At 40.3% G+C, this 12,561-nt stretch overlaps 1 protein-coding gene across 5 annotated transcripts in view; it reads left to right on the forward strand.

Annotated features, from left to right (window-relative positions):
• Positions 1–12,561, forward strand: part of ptprz1a (protein tyrosine phosphatase receptor type Z1a) — an 85,965-nt gene that overhangs the window by 21,345 nt on the left and 52,059 nt on the right. For all 5 annotated transcript variants that reach the window (XM_034587531.1, XM_034587532.1, XM_034587534.1 and 2 more), the window contains exon 2: positions 8,065–8,127. In XM_034587531.1, the coding sequence (XP_034443422.1) occupies positions 8,065–8,127 (63 nt within the window). The remainder of the gene's footprint in view (positions 1–8,064; positions 8,128–12,561) is intronic.

Raw genomic sequence — 12,561 nt, forward strand, 5'->3', positions numbered from 1 at the left:
AGCCCAACTCATGTGTCAGCTGTGTGGCCTGTAAGTGAAACCTGCAGTGTTTGATGTGGTCGTGTCAGATGAGTCACGTTTGTCCCTCAGCGGAGGGAGGATCTGACACACAGAGAAGAATCTGTGGAGTGAAACTGAAACAGAATCTGAAGTTATATAGTTTTTTGTTCTTGCAAGAATTCCCTCAAAAGCATCAAACAGAAGGAAACTATATTTGATCCAATAGTTGCACAAATTTATGGTCCCTGAAGTGGCTCTGAGATTTTAATATAAAGTAGGATACAACCTAGACAATAATTAAATTGGAAAGTATTTCAATTTAGCCGCTCTCTTTCTGTCTGTATGTGGAATGCATATCTTGAGAACTCTTCATCTTATCGTCTTCACAGTAGTATGTGTATTCTTAAGGGCCCAAGGAGGTGCAGTGTTGAATTTGGCACGATTTGGACACGCGATATGTTAATATTTATAAACTTTTGAATAAACAAATGACCAGTGCTCTGTAGCAGCAGCGGCTGGGACTCATCAACATAGACATTGTTGATCAAAACAACTCAGTGAGCTCACAACAACGGGCATGTTCACGACAACAGCAACAAGTGATTCTCTAGTTGAGGGTTCTGCGTAGTGAGTTGAGATTCACTGAACTTCTGTCCTGCTGCAGCTCCATTACTGAGGGTCACTTCTACAGTTTCAGAAAGAGCAAACAGCCCATTTCAAAAAGGCAGGTTTATAACGGGCACTGCATCCAAATGTTGGCGCTCTTAAAAAACAAACGAGGGGCTAAAACATGCACAGTAAAACAACCTGGATGCTGTTTCAGTAGAAGGGTCACCTGAAGCGCTCAGTTCGCTGCCTCTCAAAGATGAGCTCAGGTGGTAATCCTGTTAGAACCTAACACTGACAGAGTGAAAGGGAGCCAAACTGCACCGGACTGAACACACTGACATATAAAGGACTGTACAGGTGTTATAATATCACGACTTATAGTGAACCTTGAACTGAAACATCCTCACATTGAAAGAGTTTCCTTGTAAACTTCACACACACACACACACAGTGTCAGGGAGCAGCAGGTGTCTCATGTCAGAGCTGCTGTTTACACCATCTGCTTTCCATTTCCACCTTAACAGAGACACAGCTCACAGCTTCCTGTCTGTCCTGACCCACCTGACTGAGGTCACAGAGGGAGAGTTCTCTTCTCAGTTTCACTTGCATGAACTATGCTGAGAACACACTGGCATAGTGCTTGAATTTCCACAAGGCACTGTTGCAGCCGTTTCTTGTGTGTGCCCCCTGTTTCATGCAACCTGGACTCGTGCCACTGATGATATATGTGTTGTGCCGCATTACTGACACTTAATGTCGAGATCCCTATCACCATAACATCTCCTCCAGTTTTATATCCTGTATCTTGTTTAAAAGAGGAATTTTTGTCCTGATGCTTGTGGAAGAGAGAGAGAGGAGTCTCGGGGGGGCGTCACCATAAACACCATCTTCATTTCTAAGACAGGGAATGTAAATTTCCTGTCAGTCTTTCCAGTAAGAGCTGGGATATTTTATCTGGATCAAAGTGTTGGAGAGACAGATGAACGGCCTCCATCCTGAGGTGATAACGGTCTAAAGCTGCTACTTGAACTTCTCCCTTCTGACCTTTAAACTAGAGGTCGTGAGCCTGCCACCGTGTTGGAGGTCAGTGATTAAGTGAAAGCAGTGGAGTGAATAACACCACCAGAGCGAGGCAACTGCAAAGACACTTCAGGACCGGAAGAACCAACGGTCTGATTGTTTCTTTATTGCCGCTTTCTGAAGGGAACAAGCTGCAACCGGCGGACAGAAGCTGTAACACAGCTGGAATGCATTGCAGTAACTGGCATTCATTCTCTACTTGTGGTCATGCAATGACTCACTGGAAAGTAGCAACGAGCGAGTTTCTGCCTCGTCGGGAGGTTTTATTCCACTTTGTAGCTCTTCAGTCAGTCTTTTATCCTCAGAAACAGGAGTCTTCTCTGCTGGACTTTGATCATGTTTCTACATTTCAACCATCTTTAGTTTTAAGGATTAAACTCTGTACACTTAAGCAGAAATGAAAATGGGTGACCGGCCCGTCCTGGGAGGTTCTGCTCGACCACAAAAACAAGAAGAGACTTTTTTCGCTCGAAGGAAAAACTCCAAACTCCAAAACTCAATGTGTCACAGGCAAATCTCACACAATCCCCGAACAATGACAAGCTGTAGATTACAATAGGTAAAACTCACTGCTGCTGTTTTTGTTGTTGTTGCTGAATTCTATATATTTAGATATGTTTATTTCTCTATCTTTATTCAAGAACATGATTTTTCAGTTTGAATAATACTTTTTGTAATGCTTTCACACAAAAAAAACAGCCTTACACTTAAATAGACCCAGTTTGTACATATGCTCTGTTTGTGCTCAAACTGTAAGCTTGCACTCAGATTTTTGGTGCGAGCCTTAAATGTCTGCTCTTGTACTTTTTCTTCTGCTCTTGGTTTTTTATGCGCAAAAAGTGTCTAGGCCTCGTTGTGGGTGCGTTAGATTTACTTCATTGTGAGTGCATGAACCAGGTTAGAGTAACCACCTGCACAACACTCTCAAAGAAGTAAAGCTCGAGAGCAGGAATTCTGTCCAATCAACAAATATTTGAGTGCAGAGCAAATCTAAGCACAAGCAGGGGTATTTGAGTAAAAGCATTACAAAATCTGAATGTGAAATCCATAAGTCCCTCAAACTGAAAGACCACACTCTTGAATAAAGACAGGGAGAAAAAAAAAATCTGTGAAGCATGAAAGAACAACAGGTAGACAATAAGGTGGTCAGTGAATAGTGAAAATCCGAAAAGGGCACAAAGTTAAGATATAACCATCATGTAGTGGTTAATTTCATCCAAATACAGTAAAGGTTCATACATGTAGTGAGGATTCATAGGTCGGTGCATTGGACCAACAACAGGAACCTACAAACCGTTGGTAACGTCATAAAAGTGTTTGGTCTCCTTTGCCATAAAATTCAAACTACATAATGTCCTTTTTTTTAAATTGCAAGATCTAACTTGGTTCATTCTAAAAAGTGTCGAGCACATTGTGTTTCTTAACGAGTGGAAGTTGACTGACCTCAATGTATAACAATGCGTGGGAGTGCATCCTGGTGATATCCAATCACAAACTGAAAAACTTTATGTTCTTTACAAGGCAACAAAAATATTTGATGTGGTTTGGGTCCAATTTCAAAGTCCATTTAATAGATTTATTTATATTTCTACATTCAGGCCATATTGCACTATTTCCTGTTTGGAAAACCATGTGGAAAGTCACTCCATGTCCTCTCTCTACTGAAGATCTACTGTACATTTAGATCCAAACTTTCAATGTGATTGTGATCTCCTCTTCACTTATACACGTTACATTTAAAGCAGCTACTTTGGTCTTAAAGTTCTTAGATTACTATCAGCATGTCTGGAATTCACCTGCTTTACACGCAAACTTTGCGTATGAACATCTTCATAAAGTGGAGCTGAACCGAAGTCGTTTCCTGCAGGCGACCTCTTCCTTCGGCAGACTGTCAAACATGTAATCCTGGATTAGACTGCTATCATCCAGAGTTTAGAGGGAATAAACACAGCCCAGCAGGAAGCCTCATCTCCTAATTTACCACAGACTAATACTGAACAGACCACATACTGGTGGGGTCATGAGTTCAACTATGGAAATGAGGCTGCAAACACTGTCTGACACTTTAATTTTCTTGGTTTGAAGTTTGTTGCACAGACAAGATTATAAATTCATGGAGAAGATCCATGTTTTACTTCTTCTTGTGTAATTTATGTTTGAATCTGTCTTTGCTCATGTGCTCTGCTGCATGGAACATCTATTGCACTTCTGTCAGGCCTGAGAGAGGAAGCAGTTTTTACAACTTTCCTGAAGTTTTGGAGTTTTTTTCCCCTGTTAAAAGTGTTTTCACCCCGATGGAGGGGTGGGTGAAGTGTTGTGTTGTTTTTGGCCTAAATGTCCTTCTGTGATCCTTGCTAAAAACAAAACAACACTTCAACCACCCCTCCATCGGCATAGTGCTGAGTAGATAATGAGTGAATTTTCACTTTTGGGTGAACTATCCCTTTAATATCTCTGCATCCTGGTTTATTGTGAAAGTTCTGACCAGAGGATTTGATTTGTGTCTTTCTGCTGCTTTGAAGCTGCTTTCAGATATTTATATTATTCATAACTCCAATTTTACAAAGTGGACTTCTTCTCTAAAGCATTGAGTGACTCCAGAGGGAGCAGTGTGAAGTCTGCTAAATTGTCAGTGACCTCAAGTTTGAAAAGCAAAGAATCTGAGGGTGTTCATTTAGAAAGAAGTGAGCCAACCAGACCTCTGTCTACGGTCCTCCCTATTCAGTAGTAAATGAGTGGAGGAGCTAAAGGGCCTTGACTAAACTGGCGCTCTGCCTGGTGTAACATGGTGATCTCTGGTTCATGGGCCATGAAAAACAATGCTCCTGACCATCAGTTTATTTTGTAATTGATACATTTCTATATCCTTATACCTACCGTGTAAATATTCTTCACTGTCCATGCATGGTAAACATGCTCTACGTGTTTAAATGACTGCTCAGTGTTAGTGTGTGATTTATCTCTGTTTCAGTTCCTGTCACATTATCGTGTGACTATTGATGCAATGGAAGTTATTGTTTTCATGGCTGTGTAAACCTACTGTATATTGTGGTATATTGTTATACCGAATTTGTCCACAGAGGCGCCAAAATCAATGAAAATTGGGTTGGTTGATGGAAGACAACATCTACCAAAGATAACGTTGATTGTATTTTTATGTATGGATATGGATCTCTTACTAACTGTGGCTGGTGTGCTTAAAATTTTACTGTAGAATGTCAGCAGCGTTCTCAGCTACTCTGATGGGATGTCTGCAGAAAACTATAGTGTAGTTTATTTACTATAGGTCATCAAGGGTTGTTATAGAGTGGGAACCTTTGGTTGTCTCCTCTGCAAGGTTCCACCTTTCATATTCAGTATTGTTGCTGCTTTCAAACACACACCTCATCATGTCACTTTATTCCCTCTTAGTGTCACGTGACCTCTGCTCTGTGTCTCTCGGCCTGGGCCCTCAGCTCTCTGTAATGGTTATGAGGTGTTGTTCTCTTATGGCTCCACTTCATTAGCGTGACAGATGCTGGGACAGCCGCTCGGGTTAATGATGTCACCTCCCGATGGGCTCTTATACGTGACAGAGCTGGAGTGGTCCGAGTTTGTTGGCAAGGTCCAGAGGAAGTAAGTGAGGTAGGGAGGGATGATGGTGATCAGTGAGATGTGCGGTGTGGACAAGGCATCAGTCTTGTAGAACGACAGGTTTGTTTTTTGTAGTTTTTGAACCAATACATCCAAAAGTGGTCTGAGATGAGGAATCTATGGCCCAAATTCAGTCTATTCAATATACTGTATATCAAAATCACAAAAAGGTGGAAGAGCAATCCATCCATCCACCCACCCCTTCATCCATCCATCAATCCATCAATCCATCAATCCATCAATCCATCAATCCATCTGTCTACCCCTCCATCACCCCCTTTCCACCAAAATAACCAAAGCTAGTTGTGGGCTGGGTCAGAGATGTGTCAACTTGCATACTTTTTACAAAGTGGTTTGCTAGAGTCATCTCTGTATATGTCTTCACTTTCTTAGCAACGCTAGTGCCGACGCACAGTACCATCAATGGGAGACTCTACAGTCTCTTCACATCCATTCTTAAGCTTTGGTCTGTATTTTTTGTTGTGGATTAGGCAGACTAGACGCTAACTCAGGTGACAGTTGGAGATGGCGCCAGTGTCGACTGCAAGCTGTCTGTCAGCGTCTCGCTACCCCTCCCTTCTATTTGCTGTTGCATTGTTTCTATGTTTTTGCTGACCGGATGTAACTACTTGTTTATGATCGCCAAGCTTTACTGAACATCCAGGCTTCTTGTGAGATTTAGGGCTGTCAAAAGATGGATGGGGAAAACAGGCTAGAGGCAATCCGTTGTTGTCTAACATCCCAGATTATCTGCGCTGGCCCCCGTGCGGCCTTACCCTGGAAAAAGCTTCACAGGAGACGTGCCGGTGTGCTGGTTCGGCTCAAGGCTTTCCCTCCCGCCTTCTTGATGACAGCATCTGGAACGAACTGTGTTCTTTCGATGCGGCCTCGTCCTCCTGACAGCCGTATGTGGGCCTCGACCAGTCAGCACCGCCTTACCTAGCTGAACTTCTTCATGTTCACTCTCCAGCTATAGAGAGCTGAGGTCAGCCACTCAGCTGCTCCTGGATTTGCCTAAAACGAGGCTCTGCCCCCTCTCACAAGGTTCAAATCATTGTTAAAGACACATCTCTTCTCTATGGCCTTCTTTTTCGAGTTGAGAACGTTTTTATCAAAGCAGATTTTATTTCGTTTTATTTTTATCATTGGTATTTTGATGTGTTGCGTGTTGCTGTTTTCTTGTTGTACCATTTACTTTGTGGAGCACTTTAGTAAGCCGAGTGGTTTTAAATGCGTTATATAAATGAAATTGGCATTGACATTGACATCAGCTTTCATTTTTTACACAGCAGTCACAAAGTTGCAGTTGGTCTCATTGGTCACCATAACCCCAACCCCCAAGACTTTGATGTAAACAGATCTTGGGTCTAAACCACCAAAGTGTTGATGTTGCTCTCCAGGCAGGTATTCTGGATGAGAGTCGTTCCCTTGACTGTCAAAAGGCAAAGAGCTGGTTCAAGATGGGGCAGTGGCTTTGAACCGGCCATCACACTGTGTCTGCAGGAGAGGGTTGTGCGAGGGTTCTCAATCATCTTGGATATGTAGAAATGCCTTTGACATTGCAGATATTCTATGTTTTTTTCAGAGAATATACCTTGTAGCCCAGATATGGACCAAGTGGTGCAGAAGGGACCAAATGGTACAAAAGGCGTGAAATGCCAGCTCATCACAGTCCCATGAGGGAGGGAGCATTTATTAAGCAACAGAGATTTGAAAACCTAAGGGTGCTTTTATTATATTTCGAGCAGCTATAAAAACTCATCATGGCAAACAAGGTCACTTTTATAGTGACTTTTATAGTGACTCACTGACCCTCACCAGCTTGTTTTATTGTTTGAGTCGAACAGAGCCTGGGGCAGTTTTCCGCTGCACGACATCTGAAAGTGTGTGTTGCAGCTTGTGGTTTTGTTTGGCAGCTGTTCATTCAAACTTCTGCAGTTACTTTGTTTGAGGCAGCAAGTCAAATAAAACCTATTAAAGTCCAACCGGACTAATGAATATGTCAGCTCAGGACATTTGTCTCGTAACATTTATTCTGTAAAACTTTTTACAACCTCACAACTGAAGTAACACTTGAAGTACATGGACTGAGTCATTGTTGCTTGTATTTAGAGAGAAAGAAACATGAAAGAGTAGGTTTATTTAACCCTTTCTTTATTTTATGTCATATTTTATGTTTTTGCATATTTCAAACAAACTTTGTGAGTCCTGTCACTTGGCGGCTGTGGCTCAGGAAGTAGAGCGGGTTGTCCACTAAAGAGAAGGTTGACGGTCTGATCCCAGTTTCCCCCATTTGTGCCATTGTGCCATCACTCATCCACTGTGCCGACAGTGGATGAGTGATGTATGATAGAGAAAGCGCTGCACTAGATGAACTGTATGAATGTGTTTGTGAATGGGTGGATGGCAAAACTGTATTGCAGTGAACTGAATAAAAAGCCCTATATAAATACAGACCAATTAACCATTTGTACTCACCATTGCTCTGTATTCTCCCTGGATCATTTGTGGCACAGTTAAAAAAGAGTAATGTACTTTTTTTTTATGATCCAAAGATCTTCTCATGTAAGATTGTAAGAACCGAAATATTTTGTTTTTGCTGCAGTAAACCGGTTTTCAGAATTCACAGGATACAGCAGAAAAAAACTGTTTAAATATGAAGTCAACATGCAGCATGACAGATAATCTCTTATTTCTTATTGTTTAAATGAGCCTCTCTCTCTCTCTCTCTCGTTCTTACAGCTGAAGGATATGCTTACAGAAATCAACGCAAGTTCTCAGAAGACATCGACTGGTCATACGCAGGTGAGTCAAGCTGATCACAAGCTCTGCAGGCAGCACTTTCCCTCCCTCTGCTTGTTGAAGTGGAATAATAAGCTGACAGTCACTGGTCACAGGAGGTTATTCTGAGGAGCGACATCAGTGGCTTTACCACGGTTCAGTATTTGTCTTGTGACAGTTCTGCGTGCCACTGTGTAATAACACCTCCTTTCACTCAACACCTGATAGAGTCTGTGGGTGTGTCACAGAAAGCAAAAGTAGAATGTAGTTCCACGGTGTCTAGCCCAGTTAGCTGCCAGCTACTCTCTATAAATAGATTCTGCATCTGAATATCAGTTGTTATTGGGCTCCGAGTTGCTGCTTGTTTGTTAACCAAGACTAAGAAAACCAGATGTCAGGTGATTTTAGTTGTCTAGAAATTCCATGAAAACACCAGAACCAACAGTCGGTATGTTTCAAATATTTTATAACAAATTTATTACAGGTCATGTTACAGTTTTTCGGGAATTGCTAAAACGCATTTCCTGCAACTTCCTCTCAATTTCTCAAAACAGTAAACACAAACCCCAAAATTCAAGCTACACTCACAAAACTTTTGACTTGTCTTGCAAAATCAAACTATTGATTCAAAACTATTTATCTTTACCCAAAACCAAACACTGCCATCAGATCACACTCAAAGTCATCAAATGCCTAAACACTACTCAGCAATCATTGCACACTACATGAATTAATGCAAACACTAAACTCTGAGCATAGAAGGAAAGAAAATGTTTACTGAAAAATTACTAAAGAATATTTATTTATTATTTATATATTTATCGGGATAATCCTTTTTGAGCTGAATCCAGCCTTGAATAGATTCCACTCTTATATTATCACATCAATGTATCCATTGACAGGAGGAGATTTTCTGGGGTATCTGGATTTTGGTACACTTTCTACTACAATTGTGTTTATCTGTCTATGTCACAAATGCATTTCCACACAAACACTTCCCACGTCCAGCATTTCACTTTCTGAATCCATTCATTCGTTCTAACAGGGCTTTGATTGTTACCGACAGACCAGAAGATGCGCATATTCATACCGTAGAGTCCTGAAATTTTGTTTAGTACATAATCCGACTCGTATTGAAGGAAATGCAGCAGATAAACCAGCAGCTCCTCTGCCAGTAGCAGACATGCTGCCTGTGTCAACAACAGACACACAGCTGATCTGCAGAGCGACCGCAGCCTGCGACTCCAGAGAGTCACAGGGATCGACGGTGAAGACTGGATCGACGGGTTGGTGACCACTGATGTAGATCATCTGAAACATTGATGACGTTTAGTGTTGTATGGTCATAAAGTAACACGATTGGACAAGTGTGTGTTACATTTTTTGTGGTTGTGTGTTAATGAAGACAGAAGCTTAGTTGTCTGTGTTAAACCTTTGGGCCCTGTGTGTGTCAGTCTGGGTCAAAGTGCACCACACTGCTAAATGTGTTTCTGTGAATGAACAGTGTTTACAGTTTTGCCAACTATGTGATTGATTCGATAAATTTATTTTGCCAGTTTTTGTTTAGAGAATGGGGTTAAGTGTTTTGGCAATTTAGAAAAACTGTAACAGCATATTCCATTTGTATGCTTTGAATTTGGCCTTAATATGAATTAAACATTTTTCAATTTCGAAATGGAATATTCTGATATAATTCTGCCTCACGTGGCCTCTTACAGGTATTTGGTTAAACTCTAAGGGAAATATTTATTAAGCGTATTAAAAAAAACTCAGGGTCGCAAAGTTTTGAATCACCACAAATGTAACATTTAGCATTTTATTTACCAAGAATACAGATTTTAATGAGCCCAGCCTGAGGTCATCTGGATCACATAAAGATGCCAGACACTCTTAAATATGTGTTGCACATGTGTGGAAAGTAATCAAGTGTTTTCCCACTGCTGTTGTTTAAATATTGAAATTCCACAAGAAGAATGTTATGGGCATTTAAGAAAACCAGTGATTGAAAAATAATGACAACATGTCGCCTGTAAAGTCATGTTATTGCCTTAAACAGGTTTCAAAAGAATAGTCAGGTCAAAGTTTATTTAGCACGTTTAAAACAACCACTGTTAATGAAAGTGAGGATAAGACAGGTGCTATTTGTTCCAGGTGTGAGTAGCCAACGGTGTTATTTACACCTGGGTTCTATGTTCCTCTGGACCACTTCAGTGAGAGGACTCTAACATGTAGTTAACAATGTGAAATGTTCTATTCATTGAGACCTCACAGAGTATGTTTCTGTTTTTCTTGAACATGTTATCTTAAGATCAGCTTTCACTTGGACTCAAAGATGAACTGGGCAGATTTTGGCGCCTGAAGGTCAAATGTCAAGGTCACAATGACCTCATGTTACTGAGTTTTAGTTGTTAAAGGTAAAGGTTCTATTTCTTCTTTGGGCCTCAAAAAGTTATATAAAAGGGAGAAAAAGTTACAGACATGACAAGACTTCTGTGAGGTGTATTATATGTTTAAATTATAAGATTTTAAATAAACATATCCAATAGCTAAAGCTATTTCCAACTACAACTGTCAAATAAATGTAGTCAAGATTTCATATTTACGTTTTAAAATTACTGAAATTGTAAAAAGAAATAGCACCTTAGTAATCTTAATCTGTACTTAAGTTCTTGAGTTTCTTTCTTTTACTTTGACTTTACTGCTTTTGTGTGCGAATGGGAGCGGATCCCTGAAGCTAGGCTCTAAAATCTGGGACAGACCCAGAAATCAGAAGAATGGAGGTAATGTTCAGGTTTCTGCATATAATTAGGTTTTCTTGCTGGATGGAAATTTAAATCAAGTCTGTTAACAATAATGCCTTTTGCATTTTCAACATTTAACCATCTACTCAAAATTCCACATATTCTTAATCATTCTTAAAACATTCAGACGTTCAGACTCCATATTTATTAACCCAATTTTAATTATTTAACATTCCAGGCAGAATTTTTTTATATTTTTATGCCTAAATATCATATAGTGTCAGTTAGGAGCCACAACAGCAGAATACAGTGTCCTCTGTGTTGTACACTGACATAATGTGGAAACTAATTCTAACTATATAGTGGCTGAGGTGGAAAGTGGATATAAATATTTAGAGTTTACGATCAGGGTTTCATGTGACAGAGGCTTCATAATATGTTCTAAACCTCCCTCTTTGGAATGGGCTGTTATCTTGTCCTGTGTTGATGCTCTGAAACTATTATAGAATTATCCCTCGTCATTAGTGAGTCCTCCTCAAACAGTTCTACAATATACTGTCACTTTTTAATGTTTGTGTGCTGGACGTTGTGTGCAGAGCTTTTTATAAACAGTCTATGGTGCAGAGTGAAGTTTAAAAACTTTGTGTTCATCCTATCTGGTTTATCTGCAGGGAAGATTTTATTTTGAATTTGCTTTATTACTGTTCACACTTGTGACTGATATGTAAGTTTAAATAATAATTTACTGAGCTGCATGTGCTCCACATCTCACAGTAGATATCCTGGAATGTGTGTGTGGGGTGTGTGTGTGTGTGTGTGTGTGTGTGTGTGTGTGTGTGTGTCTGTGTGTGTGTGTCTGTGTGTGTGTGTGTGTGTGTGTGTGTGTGTGTGTGTGTGTGTGTGTGTGTGTGTTCTTTATTGATACGGTGATATCCATCCTGACCCAGAAGCCTCTCTGACCTGGTTGGGCTCTTTGTCCTCTGGAGGAAGAAGCTTCTAACAACCAATCAACATCAAGGATGGAAGGGTGTGTCTGCTCACGAACACAAACACCAGATGGTTGAAACAACACTACAACAGATAATTAGCACGAGTGAAGTAGCTGCAAACATCTGCAGGATAACAGGGAGATGTCATTAGTATGAACATGTGGCTTGTTTCCTGTTGAAGAGAAGTAATATGGATTAGTTTGTCTCTTAAGCCAATGAAAAAACTATTTTTGTGGCTCAGGCAAGTTTGTTGGTAACGCATTTAATAACTGAATTTGAATTTGAACTAGGTTGTCTACATGCAATGCTCACAGTTGCTGAGGGTGCTAAGCAGAGCACATACCTCTGCCAACACTCATTAATACTTAATACTAGCCCCCTAAATAAGCCTGATGTTTTTCATCAAGATCCATGAATTATTCCCTGAGAGATCAATGAAAATGTTGAAAAATGCCTTATTTTGCAACGTTAAAGTAAATAAATTCCTGGATCCAACCCCTGATCTTGATGCATTCCAGAATTTACGTGATCCTGCTAAACAACAAACAAACAAATGCAGACTAAAACATAACTTCCTTGGCGGAGGTAATAGTATGTAATAAAAATAGGCATTAAAACTGTCATGGAATGAGTGTTGGTCTTGAATAAAGGTAAAGCTTCTGAAGGCGCAGTTCCTTATATATATATATGTCAAGATTTAACGGCTCCAAAACACAACCCATAATTTA

The sequence above is a fragment of the Hippoglossus hippoglossus genome, chromosome 6 (assembly GCF_009819705.1).
Source record: "Hippoglossus hippoglossus isolate fHipHip1 chromosome 6, fHipHip1.pri, whole genome shotgun sequence".
Classification (NCBI taxonomy): Eukaryota; Metazoa; Chordata; class Actinopteri; order Pleuronectiformes; family Pleuronectidae; genus Hippoglossus; species Hippoglossus hippoglossus.